This window comes from Lichenostomus cassidix, chromosome 26 (assembly GCF_008360975.1).
Source record: "Lichenostomus cassidix isolate B80296 chromosome 26, HeHo_3.0, whole genome shotgun sequence".
Taxonomy (NCBI): Eukaryota; Metazoa; Chordata; class Aves; order Passeriformes; family Meliphagidae; genus Lichenostomus; species Lichenostomus cassidix.
Window position 1 is genome coordinate 436,894 of NC_139506.1, and position 16,781 is coordinate 453,674.

The 16,781-nt window shown below is 49.2% G+C and overlaps 1 protein-coding gene across 2 annotated transcripts; it reads left to right on the plus strand.

Annotated features, from left to right (window-relative positions):
- The first annotated feature begins 2,927 nt into the window (after positions 1 to 2,927).
- On the plus strand, positions 2,928 to 16,643 carry TMEM183A (transmembrane protein 183A). 2 transcript variants are annotated; one of them, XM_085083031.1, is made up of 8 exons: positions 2,928 to 3,094; positions 3,828 to 3,917; positions 6,879 to 7,031; positions 9,224 to 9,380; positions 10,800 to 10,980; positions 14,143 to 14,223; positions 14,889 to 15,044; positions 16,165 to 16,643. In XM_085083031.1, the coding sequence occupies exons 1-8, from the start codon at positions 2,998 to 3,000 to the stop codon at positions 16,348 to 16,350; spliced, it is 1,101 nt and encodes a 366-aa protein (XP_084939157.1). In that variant the 5' UTR covers positions 2,928 to 2,997; the 3' UTR covers positions 16,351 to 16,643. The 2 variants fall into 2 exon arrangements, with proteins under 2 accessions (XP_084939157.1, XP_084939156.1); XM_085083030.1 differs by having other exon boundaries at positions 2,929 to 3,094; positions 9,221 to 9,380.
- The last annotated feature ends 138 nt before the right edge of the window (positions 16,644 to 16,781 follow it).

Below are 16,781 nucleotides of genomic sequence, written 5' to 3' on the forward strand. Positions count from 1 at the left end.
CCTCAGCAGCCCTCACCCAGCCCACCAACGGGGAGCTCCTCCCTGTGACCTCACTGGAAACAGCTGGAATCAGTGGCATCCTCACAGAGCAGCACCTTCCTCTCTCCAGGAAGGACATCAAGCTCACCCTCAGGATTTTTGGTGGAGGACCTCAGGGAGGTCTCACATAAATGCCTCCAACCCACTGGAGCAGGGAGTGTGCTGGATCCACCCGCCAGCCAGAGTCAGGAACAACTGCCTTCAATCCCAAGAACATTTCATCTGTTTTCCATGTGCCAGAGTTTTCTAAGCCAAGACAAGCTTTACTTTTTAAAAATAATACTGTGATACAGTTCTCAAATAATGATGATGAATAGGATAATCCAAGGAAAACATTTTCAAGTAAAGAGGTGGGTGCAGCCAGCAGTGCCAGGATCTGGTTTATTGACTGCCATCCACATTAATTGGTATCCATTGCCTTAAGAACAGATGGATTAGGAATAGTGTTTCTGTCAAGGAATGGCTTTTCCTGCCTGGGATGATCAGCAGTTTCCTCAATCAAATGTGTTCCTTGCTGATAAAATGCTCCTTGTGTAATTAAGAAACACTGAGAGAAATAGGGTCAGGAAGGGAGGTTATGGACATGTCAGCTCCTGGCCATGCCTGAGAAGCAGAAGGAACATGGATTTCGTGGATTTGTTGGATTTCTCCATATTCCATGCTTTATCCTGCTCTGAGGAAGTCCAAGAGCTGTCACCACAGCTGAGAAAGCGTCTCACTGTGATCCCAATTCTCTCCTGAGGTTTTGTAGGAACAGGGCACAGATGGGAATGCAGCAGTGTTTGGAGCCATTGACAGAGAGCCAGACATGGCTGGGCTTTTTGGTCACTGTGTAAATCCCAAAGGAGGGGAGCAGGATTCCACCAGCCTCGCAGTGTGGCCACCCCAGGCCTGGGCAGGACTTTCTGTCTGCTCCTGGTGGTGCCCAAATCCCCGTGTGAGCAGGGGACAAGCACTCGGGGGGACATGGGCCCCAAAATCACCATCAGACCCTGGGCTGCCACTCCCATTTGCCCTTTGCAGATCCCCTGAAATAATTCCTCCACCATGGGGTTGCACCACTCCTTTGGCAAGTTCTGAATACCCATTTCAGCCCTAAAAAATAGCAAATACAGTTTACAGCTGGTGGCCACCCCTCACTGCTTGTACCATGTAGGTGTGGGTGGCACTGGGAGTCCATGGTGTGGGCTGCGCTCGGGCACTGCTCAGTGAGTGTCTCCTGGGAGTGGTCCAAATCCTATGAAATCAACAGGATGAGCTCCTCCAACACTATCTTTTTAGTGTCAGTGGCATTACTTTATCCTTGGCCAGTGTGTGTGTGGCCAGCAAAGTTCCAGCCTCCACACAGACACAAATACAAAACTTTTTCACCTGTTTATACATTTTCAGGTTAAAAAAAAAGAGTTCATTTGCTCTAAATTACATAATACTTTTTCATTAATTACTATCCTATCCTCTATTGGTTATTGACTTCTCACTTCTTACGTTAAATAGTCCATCCTTTTAGTCTTTTTAGTACCTTGGGAAAGTAGGGACTTTCAACACATAGATGGAATCTTTCTTTGCCTGTTCTTTATCTTACAGTTTCTGCAAAATGTCCTTGTGGTCCATAAATTCTACATTCCAGATGTCCAACCTCAACAATACATCTTTCTCTGAAAGGCTTTGTCCATTGAAGTGTATCAGATTTAGTTTATCAAAACTTCAAGTTTCAGTACTTTTCCCAAGCTGTGTTCCTACAAAAGTGGCTCATGTCAACTTTGTTAAATGCTGGCAAAGAGTAACTTAAGAATAACACACAATTTATAATTTATATATAGGTTATAATTAATTAAAATAACTAATTTAAAAGTTAATTAAAAACCGTTAACTAGAATTATTATTTAAAACGTCGATTGTTTCCAACAGGGGGTGGGTCAGTCAGGGCGATTATCTCAGAGTTCCTCCTTACTGGGAGCACTGGGGAGGGCCACAATCACCCAGGACTCTTTTTACTGGGGCAATTGCCTCAGAGGCCCTCAGTACTGGGAGGATGGGAGGAATCCCCTCAGAGCCCCTCCTTACTGGGATGACTGGGAGGGGCAAATAATTACTGGCCCTAATTACTGGCAGAACTGGAGGGCAAAGGGGGGGGCACAGTTACCTCAGGGGCCCTTGTTACTGGGAGGACTGGGGAGCAATTCCCTCAGAGGTCCTTGTTCCTGGGACAACAGCGGACACACTTACTCAGAGGCCCTTGATGCTGGGAGCACTGGGGAGTCAGCACCCCTAGAGACCTTTGAGACTGGGAGGACGGGCAGCTGTTTACCTCAGTGACCCTCAGTCCTGGGAGGACTGGTGTGTGGGGAGGACCCCCTCAAGCACCCTGGGTATTGGGAGGGGGAGTTACCTCAAAGACCCTCAGTACTGGGGGCAATCCCCTCGGGATGCCCATCACTGGGAGGACTGGGGCAGGGGGGAAGCCCCTCAGGGCTCCCGTTAACGGGAGAACTGGGAGGGGGCAATCCCTCAAACAGTGCCATTACCGGGAGGGGGCAATAACTTCACAGATCGTCATTACTGGGGGTGGAATCTCTTCAGGGGTCCCCGTTACTGGGAAGATTGGGGAAGGGTGTAATCTCCTGAAGTGCTCTCGTTACTGAGAAGTCCGTGGGGGAAGGAAGAAACCCCTCAGGAACCCTCAGTACTGGGAGGACTGGGGGGATCCCCTCAGGGCCCCTCATTACTGGGAGGCGGCAGTTGCTTCACAGACCCTCATTGCTGGGGGGAATCCCCTCAGGGACCCTCGTCACTGCGAGCGCTGCGGGGGAAACTCACTCATTACTGGGGGGTTCTGTCACAGCCCAGCCCCCGCCCAGGTGACGTCAGAGCGGCGCGCGGTGTCGCGGCGGTGACGCGACGCGGGCGGGGCGGGCGCTGTGGCGCTGTCCCCGCTGTCCCCGCGGGGCCCGGCCGGACATGGCCCCGCGCGGCCGCCCCGCCGCCGCCGCCATGCCCCGCAGGGGCGCCCGCAAACGCCTCAAGTTCCGCGCCGATGACGTGTGCTCTGAGCGGGGTGAGAGCCGGGCCGGGCTGTGCCGGGGCACCGGGGCCGGGCCTGGGCCGCGGCTGAGGGGGACCGAGGCTGATGAGGGGAGCGGGGCCTGATAAAGGGATAGAGGTCTGAGTGGAGTTGGGCCTCAGGGAATCCGGGCCTGAGGGGACCCGGGCCGAGCTCGGCCCTACTGGAGCAGGCGGAGGGGCCCTGTATTAGGGCCTGAGGGAGGAGGTGGTTGAAGGGCCAGGGCCTGGCCTGGGTGAGGGGGATGAGGGGAAGGAGGTCGGTTCAGTCTCACCAGGAATGAGCTGGGCTCTCTAGGGTTTGTGCAGGCAGAGAACTGCGTCCTGGGGGGATCCCCCAGCAGGAATCTGGACGGATGTGTGGGAATGAGACCTCTTTGCCTTTGGAGGAGGAGCCTGGGACCAGAGGATCAGCCAGGCTCGAGTTGGGCTGTGTGAGGGGGAATGGGATTAGCGTTGGCTGAGGTGGTGGGGGAGGGAGAATTGTACTGGGCTGGGCAGCGGGGTGGATGCCCTGAGCCTGGTAGACCGATGGTCTGGGGTAGAGACTTGCTGAGAGCTCCTGGCCTGCATTTCTCAGCTGAGGTTCGTTGTCCTGCTTGTGCATTTCGTCCTTGAGCCTGTGCTCCTCTGGGGACTGTTTGCTTCAGGCATGGTGGCTCTTAGCCCTTCTGTCCTTTCCCCCATAATCCCTAATCCCTCTGACCCCTATTTCCCCCTCTCTGCAGTGACGGTGGCAGATTATGCCAACTCAGACCCAGCTGTCGTGAAGTCTGGACGGGTGAAGAAAGCTGTGGCCAACGCAGTGCAGCAGGAAGGTAAGTCTGTCCTGGGGCCCCTGCCTTCACCATGCTGCCTCCACATTTTGCTGCCCTCAGCACGATGTGGGAAATCATTCTTCCTTAACCTGAGAAAATGTGTGTTCTTTACTGCTGAAAACGAGCCCATGCTGCTCTGCAGAATTGGATGTTAAGGGCTTAGACAGGAGGTTTTGCAGAAAGCCTGCTGCAAGTTCAGTAAGAATTGCTGAGTCTTTGTTAGTGCCTGAAATAGAAAGGCCTGGTTGTCATCTCCTGCTGAAGCAGAAAATAACATGATAAAAATCTTTATTACTTTATTACCTCATATAAAACTGTAGATAACTTTATTAGCAGGTAAAGCTCTTTGCAGCAGGAATAAAATTGTGGTGGTTCTGTCAGACATGTGCTGCAAGGAGGTCTTGGGAGGGTGTTGCTGTTTTTTTGCTGAATTCTGTAAACAAGGTGTTTCCTGGAAAGGTATTGCAATATTTTCTTATCTACTTCCTCCTCATCTGGGAGCTTGCTGAACTAACACTCACCACTTGCTTGAGAAATGTTTATGTTTAGGCCTTTATTTTAAATGTAGCTGGTCACATGTGTTGGAGGTGGATGTTGTGTTGACAGTGATGACTGAACTCTTCATAAAGAGGAACTCTTGGTTTGCTGCTGAAATCTTACATGGTTGGAGAAAATATGGTCTTGGCATGAGTGCCTGTCGGGACAGTGGTGCCTGGCAACATCTTCTTCAGCTGCTCTTTCTCAACCTTTTAAGATCAGAGCACCTCCCTCATTTGTTGCCACCTTTGTTTGGGGCTTCCCTCCTCCTATTCCTGCTCCTGCTCTCCCTTCTGTGTTCTGTCTCCTTGAGGCAAAGTCCTGCTTCAGCATCGTGCTGGCAAACTGCTGGAGTTCCATGCTCTCTGCCCCCGCATCACCTGCTTTATCCAGTTTATCCCCTTTCCTGCTGTGTTTCTGGCTCACCTCCACCTCATCCTGGTGACTCCAGGTCACAGCAGTTCCCTGCCCACCCCCTTCCCAGGTCTTTGCAGTGCCGTCTCAGGGGTTTCCCTTTCTGGATATGGGAATCCTCAGGATCTCTCCTCCCCAGCCCCAGGGCTGTACTCTGACCTTATCTGGTACAGCCATGAGCATGCTGCAGCATTATCTGGCCCAGCCTTATCTGTGCAGTGTGGGGTGCCATGTGCCACATGCCACATGTGGGGACAGGAGCCTCTGCCCCAGCTCTGGCCTTTGACCTCACTGCCCTCTTGGAGCTTGGCTCCGAGTGCTGGGTGTGACTGCAGCAGGCAGGAAACTTCCCACAGGGAGCTTCCCATGGGAGCTTCACCGGCAGGGGAGCCAGGGCCAGGGGGAATTTTCATGAGTTTTTTTCCTCCCCATTCTAACCCCCAGGGTGAAAGGATTACAACAGTAAGGTGAAGAGGGGGTGCATCTGTGTGATTGCAGTGCAGCCATTCACTGTTCAGTGGACTTCTGTTGTTGACTCAGAGGCTGATTTTTCCTTTGCACAGTGGGGCAGGCTCTTCTTGTAAACTCCTGTCTGAGTCTCTGTCAGTTTTGTCCTCTCTTACTTGGCTGTGTTTGATGTCATAACTCACTGCCATTTGTGTTACCTCCTATTTCACTATCTTTTTGCCTATTAAAGGTCACGTGCAGAGGGCAGTATGATTTGGCAGTGGGGGAAAGCACTGCCATGAATGCATCCAGGTGCCAGGAAAGCATCCAGTTTACAGAACAAACCATGGAAAGCAAGGTAGAACTGGTTTAGCAAAGCACTGAGGGGTCTCTAGTCACTGGGTACAATCAAGCTCTGTCTGAAGACTGTCTTTCCATCTGCTGCCTTTTCATTTTAAAACCTTGTTTGATGGTTAGAAATGAGAATATATTTCACCTGAGTTTATTTATGTTCAGTTTCTTATTTTGTTGTCATTATTTGTTTTTCTGCTACTCTGTTGCTGTGATTCAAGCAGCACATTTTGCTCTTCAGTAGCTCTGGTGACTGCAGTGACTGGAACTGGAATGTATAAAACCTTCCTGGGCTTCAGTTTGTGCTGGGTAGAAGAGCTGGAGCACTGTAAGCCTCCTCTGACTTCATGGTCATGTTCTGTTCTTCAACCTAGCAGGCTGGGTTGAAATTCAGCTCTTGAATGAATTTCACAGCCTGTTTGCAAAGCCTTTGTGCTGCTGTGACAGTGCTGGACTCTCTGACAGTGCGTCACACAGCTGTAATGTAGGACCACACCTTTCTTTAACCAAGGCTGTCATTGTCAATCCACTGAGTCACATGTGGATTTTTCTACCCTAACGAGCCCTCAGTTTACAGGTCAAGTTTTAAAAATAGTATTTCCAAACAGGGATATGTCTAAACATGTCCCCAGAGGCAGAAAAAAGCCAACCCCAAACTCCAGCTGACTTGCTGTTTTCCCCACTAGGCCAGAGACTTTCCCTTCACTAAACTCCAGGGTAAGTGGACCTCCTGTGTGCTTGACACTTGAGTTCCATCCCTGATGGATTGTGTCGTGTGCCACAGGATGTTTGTCCTGCTGGGAAGGGAGTGAGTCTTCTCTGTGCTCAGAAAACAATTCCAGGGCAGGTGCTGGCTCCAGGCTCCATGCAAGGCAGCTCTGCTGTGCAGGGAAACCAGTTACCCCTTAGAAAAAGAGCCTGTTGTTTTATTTAGAGTTGTAAATAGCTTCAGCTAAACCAGTGGGATCTGCATAATGTGCTGGTAATCATCCTCATTGTTCATTTTTCAAAACAAGCAGCTGAATAATTACGTTTCCAATTCACTCACCCCTGCTAATCTCTCCCTGACAAGGTAATCCTTGAGCTCAGGATTTACTTGCTTGTGTCACTCGCCAGGAAGCTTTAAGGCAGTGGTTCCACTGAAGCATCTCCTGAATTAGGATCACCTTTTCCTCTCTGCTGTTGTACTTACTGTGTCGTTTGTCATTGCAGTGAAATCCCTGTGTGGTTTGGAAGCTTCTTGTGTCCCTGCTGAGGAAATTCTCTCACAGGGAGAGTCCTGTGACAGCAGCGATGAGATGGATACCAAGGAGAGCATCAGTGGGAGGGCTGCCTCGAGGAAAAAGAAGAGCAAAAGGCACAAAGGTGTGGTCACCTGCTCTCCTGGGGCTCTGTGGGCCCCTGCTGCATGTCCTGCATGGGGGATGCTCGTGCTGGGGATTTACAGGATGGTCACAGAGCTCTTGGGGCATTTTGGAACTCGTGTGTGCACAAAGAAATGCCAAGGGCTCAGTCACTTGTAAATCTGCAGGCACTTGGTCACAGAAGCTGTATTTGCACGAAGGCAGAGCCTGGGGCATAAAATCAAAGCCTGAGAGCTCCTTGCTTTTAGCAAATATTCCTGAACCTTAGAAAACAAGCACTGCTATTCCAGAGAATTGTGAAATTTTGCCACTGGCCATGTTGCTTCACTGAACGCGGGGTGGTGGCAGCAGGTTTGCTTTGGCATTGAAGTGCTGCTGTCCCTGATGCTGGCAAAAGACAAGCTCTGTTTTCAGGGTGTTTCCAAGGCTGTGGTTTGTTACAAATGGGTTTAGAGGGCTCTTTTCCCAGCAAGGAAGCGCATTTGATCCTAGTGGCATCATAATACCTTAATTCCAGGGAGATGTATCCTTCAGCATTTACATTTTGTGCAACTCCATAGGAATCCATTGGCAATGCAATATAAGCAGCAAACGGCTCTGCTTGCACTGTGGAACCCTGCAGAAGTTTCTAGTAATAGGTTTTTTCAGGTTGGGAAACAAATTTTAACCAGTTTTCTTGAACTTAATACCAATTTATGTAGCACGTGATCATCCACCACAGACTGAAGGTGCACAACACTCCTCTGGGAAGGGAGTTAAAAGAGTTTAACCTCTTTTATGAAGGCATCCTTCAGAATCCAGGCAAAATAATATCTGAGTGACTGGAGTTGCAAGTCTGGAAAGACAATTTTCTGTTCTACCACAGCCTTGTCTTATTTCTGCTATATGTTTAGGGGGCAAAAATTGGTGATAGAACAGTGATGTTTCTGTCTGCCCTCTGAATTCAGCAGTGGGGAATTTATGGCTTCTTGAGCCAGAGCTGACCCAGCAGAGAGGGTGTAGCAGCCCGCTGTGGGTGTGCCGGCCATAAATCTGAAGAGCTCTGGGGAAGTGATTATATCCAGAGCTTTCTTTGGCAATTATCACATAAGGGTGAAGAACAGCCCTTTTTATTCACCTGCTGTCTCAGCATTAAATCTGGCACCCTCAAGTTCCCAAACACCTCTTCTATGCCACAGACCTCACAGCAGCTTTTCCTGTTAGCACTATGCACAAGTTGTGTTTTCCTTCTCTTTTCTTAACCTTCCAAATGCTCTAGTTTTTGTTCACCTATTGATAGTCTTTAAAAGTATTTTTTACTCCTAAAGTTGGAGCAGTGTCTGTGAAAAAATGTAGTGTAAACTACAAAACACTGCAGGAATGAAAGGAGTGTCTTGTGCCCTCAGTTCTTGCTGAGCAGTTCTGACACCTCTGACAGGAAGAACATGCCATTCTCTCCATCTGACTTGCATTAAAAGTTCCCATCCAAGAAGCTTTAATGAAATGAGAGATTTAAGAAAAGCAGCTGATTGCCAGTTGCAGAACAGAATTGCTTTCCCTCCCTGACAGAGCTCCTACAAAAATATTGTGATCACTGGAACAAAGAATTGACAAGCCTGGCAGTGTCAATGCTCAGGGACTTCCAGTATGAAGCAATTTTAGTGACCTGTTAAATGTGCACTTTTGATTAAAAATGCAGGAGCTTAGCCCTCTTTACATAAAGTTGCCTCTTTATTGCCATCCAATTTTTATTTCTCAAGTGTCATATGTCAGCTGTGAAAGGATCAGGCATTGAAATGGGGTCCAGAAAGGCTTTGTGGTTTCCATCCTTGGACACAGAACTCCCTTGGACAAGATGCTGAAAAAAATTACCTAATTCTGCCTGCTGTGAGCTGGGCTGCTGGATTAGAAACCTCCAGAGAGCCCTTTCAGCCTGAATTCCTTTGTGAATCTGCCACTTTGCCCACTTGTGCAGCAGGGATAACAGTGGCAGGTGTCCATCAACACCAACCAGGGCGGGGTGTTGTGGCTTTGTGGACACTGATGGGAATGGGGAGCAGGGACACTGAGATTGTGCAAACTGGGGCTTGGGTTGACTCTGTGTGTGTAATTCAGCTGCCCATCAGTGCTGCCAGGAGAGCAGCACATGTCGTGAGGTGGGACTTGGTGCAGGTGTGATGTCCTGCACTAACACACCCTCATTGCCTTTAGAAGACACTGAAGGGGGAGGAGGAGAGGAATATCCTATCGATATCTGGCTGCTCCTGGCTTCATACATACGCCCTGAGGACATAGTCCGGTTCTCTCTGATCTGCAAGAAAGCCTGGACTGTCACTTGCACTGCTGCCTTTTGGACCAGGCTCTACAGAAGGTGAGACTCTAGAGGGTTTTCAAACTGGTTGTAGGAGGTTTCAGTAGTGAGCAGTTCTCTGCAGAGCTGGAAATAAGGCAGTAATTCCCTGTAGGCCCGGTCCTTGTGTTTGCACATTGATGTGGTGATGTGGGCCTCCGTCAGCAAGGGGTTGTGGAATATTCTTCTCTCACAAAGACAAACTAGGAGAGATGGGGTTGTTTAGCCTGGAGAAGAGAAGGTTTGGGGAAGACCTCCCTGTGGCCTTCCAGTACCTTAAAGGGGCTTATAAAAGGGAGACAGAGGGACTTCTTATATGGGTAGGTGGTCACAGGACAAGGGGCAAAGGTTTTAAACTGACAGAGGGCAGGTTTAGATTGGATGAGGTTGGCTGTGAAGGTAGTGAAGTCCTGGCACAGGTTGCCCAGAGAAGCTAGGGCTGCCCCATCCCTGGAAGTGTCCAAGGCCAGGTTGGACGGGGCTTGGAGCAGTCTGGGATAGCGGGAGGTGTCTGTGCACATGGCAGGGGTTGGAATGAGATGAGCCTTAAGGTCCCTTCCAAACCAAACCATTCAGTGATTCTAGTATCACGTCTGCATTGGTTCTGGAAATGGATCTTTGTGGTGTATTCCTGTATGTTCCCTATAAAATTGCAGAGCATTGTGTCCTTTTCTGCTTGGCATGGTCCAACACTTGTGTGTGCCAACCTCTCCAAGTACTTATGGCATGGTCAGTGCTGTTACCTTGCTGAAAGACAAACATCACTGATTGACAACTTGCCCTGCGTTGAGCTCTGATGATGGCCACCTCCCTGTAATTGGAGCATTTTGGAGCTGTACACTGGCAGGAGTAAGTGAAAGCAAGGAGGGCAGAGTCAACACTTGATACAAATCCTTCTGACCTGGTGCGTGTCACTGAGATATTCCTTCAGGACAGAACATTTTCTTTACACAGTTCCACATATTGCCCCAGAGGGACAAGCAGAAGGGACACAGAGCAGAGAGCAGCCATTGTCATCCTCGCCCCTGGTTTTTAGCGTGACCTTCCCTAGCAAAGGCTCCTCAGGGATGTGATCAAGGAATGGCTCTCAAGCGCAGGCATTCAGGCTGCTCAGGCAGTGCTGACAGCTGCAGTCAGCTCAGCTGGGAGTCCCTGGGAACCTGCAGCAACCTGCAGCCCATTGTGCAGCCTACAGCTACAGGCTGGTCTCTGGGCAAACTAGGAATTACTGGGAATTGTAGCAGGATGTGCGTGCTGGAAGCCTGCCTGAAGCAGGTCAGGCCTTTGAGGCTGCCATGTCAGCAGCACAAGCCCCTTGCAGCCCTCAGGGCTGACCAGGGTCCTTTGGTCAGTCAGAGGTTGGGTTTTCCCCCGACATGAATCTGTCCCTTGCTGTCTGGCTGTGCCCTGGAGCTGACTCCGTTCCTGTTGGTTTTCCAGGCACTACAGCCTGGACACGTACCTGCCCCTGCGCCTGCGCCCAGAATCCATGGAGAAGCTGCACTGCCTGCGCGCCTGTGTCATCCGCTCCCTGTTCCACATGTACGAGCCCTTTGCTGCCCGCCTCTCCAGGAACCCCGCCATCCCAGACAGTACTCCCAGCACTTTAAAAAATTCCAGAGTAAGTGGCATCACTCAGAAACTGGGATTTGTCTGAGGTGTTGCTGTTCTGTTGGGTTTGTTTTTTTCGTTCTAGAAGAATAACATGTGATGTAGTGAAGCTGAGGTGTGGGATGGTCACTAACCAGGTATTCCCAATGGGACTTGTAAAAGTGTGCTGTTTGCTTGTATCTGTAGAGTTACTCTTTGGAGTAACTTCTACCTAAGTCCTGCACAACACCTTTGTAACCAGCAAAAGGGCCCTGGTTTCACTGGGTGTTGGCTCTCTCCTCCTCTGAATGAGGCCTTAGGATAGGTCATAGGATCAGCTTTTATATCTTTTCTATCTTCTACTTTATTCTGACACTGTCTGCCAGAGTACATCTCTCTGTAACAGGCCTCTGGAGAGCTCAGGAGTGTCACTGATGTCAGGAGTTGTGTCACCCTGCTTTCCTGCAGGTCATCCGTGGTCTGGTGTCTGGGTGAGGGGGAGGTGGTGAGGGGGTGAGCATGGCAAATGTGCGGAGCCAGTGTCTGCTTAAGGACTGGGATGTACTTCTGTTGGGCTGTGAAGGGTTTGTCTGTGGTGTGGGCAGGCAGTTCTCTGTGCTATCCCAGCTTGGAGCACTTGCATATCATTCCTCTTTCCTGTTGACCATTAACTCTGAAATGCCTCTGTGTCTCGTTTGGTTTTAACCTGCAACTGGCCGATACTCTGTGAGCAGCTTAAGCAACAATGTGAATTCTCCACCCTCCAAATCCAAGGTCAAAAACCTGATGAATGAGGTTTTTTGGAGCCAAACTGAAGTGGGTTTGGTTCAGGAGTTGTACTTTCTTTTTTCTTCAAAATAGAGGAACCTCATCTCTCTGTATATGACATTCCCCCTTTCTTCCTTCCTCTTCCTGTCATAGCCTGTCACAGGCTGGGGAGCATCCAGCAGCACACAGGAGGTGGTGCTGCAGCACAGGGAAAAGCACATGGCTCTGCGTGCAGTCTTATCTCTGCATCCAGAGCTCCTCGTTCTCTTCCTAAATCCTCAGGCTGGGGATCTTCTTACCAACTGAAGAAGCAACACATTTTGAGGAAATTCCAGCTTAACTGTAGTCCTGAGCCCAAGGTCCCCCTGCTCATGGCTGTAGGAGCCAGAGCCCTGCGGCGGTGCTGGCAGGGTCGGCATTTCGGGAGGATTCCTGGTGACATCATAACGGCTTTGGTGCCCACTGCTAGTGCTTCTCCTGTACTAACAGTTGGAGGAGGATCCTTTAAGTCTTTCATTTTTCAGCTTTTAAAAAAGGAAATTAAATGGGGATGAGGCTTTGTCAGAGCATTAAAAGTTTGACCTAACCCCTTGCAGCATGAAAGAGCCACCCTGAGTCTGGTCTTGTTGTACTACTGCACTGCAGGACTCTGAACCCCACCTGTGTGACTGTGCACAGAAATTCCTCGGCACAGAGGGTTTAGAGGAGGACCTGGCACTGCCTCCCCATGTTTTGGCTTTCCTGGGCTTTGGTTGTACCTTTGTGGGTTGCTGACACTAACGGCAGCGCCTATCTAAACTGCATGTGGCTAGAGGAGAGCCCAGCCCTGGGTGTGATCCAACCTAGCTTTTCCTCTTTAATTTCCTTTTTTCTTTCCCTAGCCTAGCTTGTGTGGGACACTGGAACCGTTATGGTGTCAGCAGAGGTGTTTGCCCTTTAAAGACACCCCATTATTTTGGGCGGAGCGGCAGCCGCACGGCGCGTCTGAAGGGCAGGACGGCTGACCCGAGGACGACATCCTCTGCCCCTTAGGAGGTACTGACCTTTTGTGCTTCACTACTTGCCATGACCAAACAGGTTGCTAGACCAGGCTATCTCTGCAGGTGAACTACAAATGCCACTGCTGGTGGAGTTAAATTCAGCAGCATCCACTGCTCACCTGAGTTTAAAAAGATCTGGAGAATTTTTTTATTGGAAAAATCCTGAGGGCTACTTCCTCCAGGTGGAGATTACTCCATGCATGTTTCTGAGCTTGACTCCATAGGGCTTTGTTGTTCACCTCATGAAGATTGTGGAGATAAAGGTGCTTTAAGGACTCTTGTTTATGGACATGACTCAGAGTTGAAGTAGAGGGTCTTGTATCCTCTTTTTCAAAGCCCCTGTGGTGGAGGCTGGCTCTGGCTTTGTTTTGTTGGGATCACTTGATCCTGGAGTGAAGTTGAATGTGCTTTGCCCTGCAACCCAGTCAGGCCTTCTCTCTTCAGGAGAGACTGTTTTTGGATCACAGGGAGTTCTCTTTACCCACATTATTCCTCCTTTTCCTGCTGACACTGGTGAAAGACAAGACCAGCTGTGGTGGGCTGGCATCTGTGGTGTGGAAATGCTTTGAGGGATGACTGGACTGACTTGCCAGGTTCTTTCCTTGGCTGTTGAAGGCTGCTTGCTTGTACTGACTGGTAGGCAGGGATTTCCCTCCTACAGGAGTTTTGCTGAGCCTCGTGCTCTAGAATGAGCTGTTGGGCTGGAGCCTGTGGCCCACACAGTGATAAGCAAGTGAAATTGGAGCAGTCCCGGTGTATGTCTGCGTGGGAGGGCCATGCTGGTGACCTCTCAGTCTGTTTGAGGCTGGTCTCTCATTTTCTTTTGAAAAGAGACAGAAGGTTGGTCAGACTGTGAATTCAGGACGCTGAATGATGATAGTGCTGCTGATGGCAACGTCATGGTCTCCATTTGACACCACAGTGGCTTAGGAACTGCCTCATCCATCACCTCATAGCTCATGTACTGGTCTTTCCATTTCCCTCTGAATCCTTTCTTTCTTGATCCTTATTCTGTTCTCTGTTGTTCCTTGCTTTAACCTGGTTTGGAGCCCAGCTTAATGGGAGTTGCTGGTGGGTAGAGGGAATGGGTGAATCTGCACCACTCATCCCTGCCCTAGAAAAGGGACAAATGGCACAACAGGATTTTTCTGTTTGGCACATCAGCGGCTACGTGTTGTATTTGCCAGTTGCATGAGGAGTTGGCCAACTTGAAACTGGGAGATCTACACTGCTGAGAGGGTTCTTTGAACATAATTAGAATAAATGGCTCCTAATTTCTCCAGTGTAATTGTGTTTGCAATTGAAAGCCTTTATGATCTGTTAAAACTTATTTAAAGTGGTGCTTCTAAGGGTTCCATAATTTTGTGTTTCTTTTCCTATCTCAGTGTCTGCTTTTCTGGTGCAAAAAGATTGTAGGGAACAGACAAGACGCAATGTGGGAATTCAACTTCAAGTTCAAAAAGCAGGTATGAAAGAAGAACCAGATCAGCTGTGACTTTCGTTTGAAGCAGAAATTATTTTTCTGGGGGGTAGAAGGGAAGTCAGAAACACTTTTTGCATTCAGACAATAAATGCAAACTGATTCCCATGCTAAACTAAAGCACGTTCTGGATTACACTCAGTTTTTAGTCTGTGTTACCAAGATATTTAGAATCCCACATTTTTATTTCCTCCTTTGGTATCCTTTCTCTGCTGTAAGATGTGGATAATTTGTTATCCCAACTAATCTCACCTTTGGATCATCACTACTGATTGCTACCAAAACCCAGACTGTCTTGACTGCAGTGGTCAAAATGTTGACCAAAATCTCGAACTTCTTGTTTTGCCATTGCCAAGATTTCTCAGAGAAGTGAAGATGGTCAGCATGGCCAGCACAGCCAGGGAAAGCCTCCAGTAGTGGGTCTTGGGAGAAAGCCAGTAATTTCAGGCAACCTTGGGAATTGTGCAGCTTTCCCTTCTAAAGAAATGGTCCTGCAAATTGCCCATCTGTAGTGATGAGTTCTGTTGTTTATGTGACACTTTGCCCAGACACCTGGGGAGGAGGAGAGACCCTGCCAGGTGACACTGGGGAGGAGCAGCCAAACCCAACAGGGGTTCCTGCTTTGCTAAATTAGCCTCTCTTTCTTTCAAGTCCCCCAGATTTAAGAGCAAGTGTTGCAAAGGTCTCCAGCCCCCAATCCAGTACGAGGAAGTGCACACAAACCCGGATCAGGATTGCTGCCTGCTGCAGATCACCACCTTCAACTTCATCTTCGTGCCAATTGTCATGGGCATGACCTTCACCTTGGTGAGTGGGGGAAAGCTGCCAGGCTTTGCAGGTGTGGTTCCTGTAAGGATGTGAGGAGGGCACCTGGAATCATGGAATCTCCTGGGTTGGAAGGGACCCACAGGGATCATTGAGGCAACTCCTGGCCCTGCACAGGACAACCACAAGAATCCCACCCAGTGCCTCTTTGTGGCTGTGTAAATCCCACTGTTCTATCAGCAAACCAGTTCTGGGATTCTTACGGTTAATGAAGAGAGGAAATGCTCAGGATCTCAGTTCAACTTCTCCATTTCTGTCGTCTCTTCCCTGTTTGTTGCAGTAAATGGAGAGGATGTAGAGAATCTGCCAGGAGCTGTGGTGGTGCAGTGTCTGGGGGCGGGTCAGTTACCAGAACTGTAGCAGGTACAGGAGACAGGGAGCAACACAAGTGGAAGTCTGCATCTCTTTGGAAAATATCTCCTTATGGCAATTAATTCTGAGAGGAAAATCCGACATGAGCAAACTCTTCGAATGTGTGTTTGCTCCCTGACTGGGAGGAAGAGCAGCTTTGTAACAAGCTCCCCCAGACTGGGCTCAGACAGCAACAGATAAGCAGTACTTGGGCAGCTCTGTGGTGAGCAAGGGGCAGCACAGGGGCTATGCTTGAGAGTCAGGGTATCAGAAGTAGCCAGTGCTCAGGAGAGGTTCAGTCTGGCCTCACTAAGAAGTTGGGCAGTGAATTCCAGACTTCTCACAGCCACTTGCCTCCAGGTTCACTTAGAATAAGACTCATAAAATTACTTAGATTGGAAAAGACCTTTAAGATCATCCAGTCCCAGCACTGCCATGTTCACCTGTAATTTATGTCCCAAGTGCCACATTTGCACGCCTTCTGAACACTGCAAGGGATGGTGACTCCACCACTGCCCCAGGCGGTTCCAATGTTTTACAGCCCTCTTACAACCTTTACAACTTCCTGCATGATTATTTGGGGCTGCCAGCCAGAGAGAGACAGTTTGGTTCCAGTGCTGTAGCCTGAGTGTGACTGTGTGAAACACCTTAGACTTGTACAATTCAGAAGAATTTATAAAGACTGTGTTGTGTTGAGGGCTTTCTTGGTCACTGTGACCGTCTGAAGCAGCTCTGGTCTCCTCTCTTGCAGTTCTCCATCTCGGTGAGCACGGACATGCGGCACCACCGCGTGCGCCTGGTGTTCCAGGACACACCTGTGCGCAATGGGAAGAAGCCACGCCTGGAGCAGGGGGTGCAGGTGGTTCTGGACCCTGTGCACAGCGTCAGGCTCCTGGATTGGTGGCACCCACAGTACCCCTTCTCCCCAAAGGCTTAGTGTTCTCCTAAGGCTGCAGGAGCGCACAGGGGACTGAATCTGGCAGGCTGAAGAGAATTTCTAGGAACCAGGAAATCCTATTTTTATTTCTGAAATAAATTCTACAGTCTCCTTGCAAGTGGTTGAAGCTGCTGAGCTAGTTTGTATGTATATAACTTCTGGTCAGTAATGAGCAGAGCTGAGTGTAAAGCAGAAACTATTTGTAAACACACTTTTATGTAAAATTGACATTTTATGATTTGAAAGAAGCTCCCTGGAACTGTTCATTTAAAATCCTTTTGGTGCTAATCAAAGTGGTCCTGTGTTCTCTTGTTTGGCAAGAAGCAAGATGTTTTGCTTTCCAAGAACTTTCCCTTTTGCTTTCCAGAAACAATTTACAAACAAAATCCATGTTTGTTTTACTGCAGCAAGATTGTGTTCATGCACAGTGT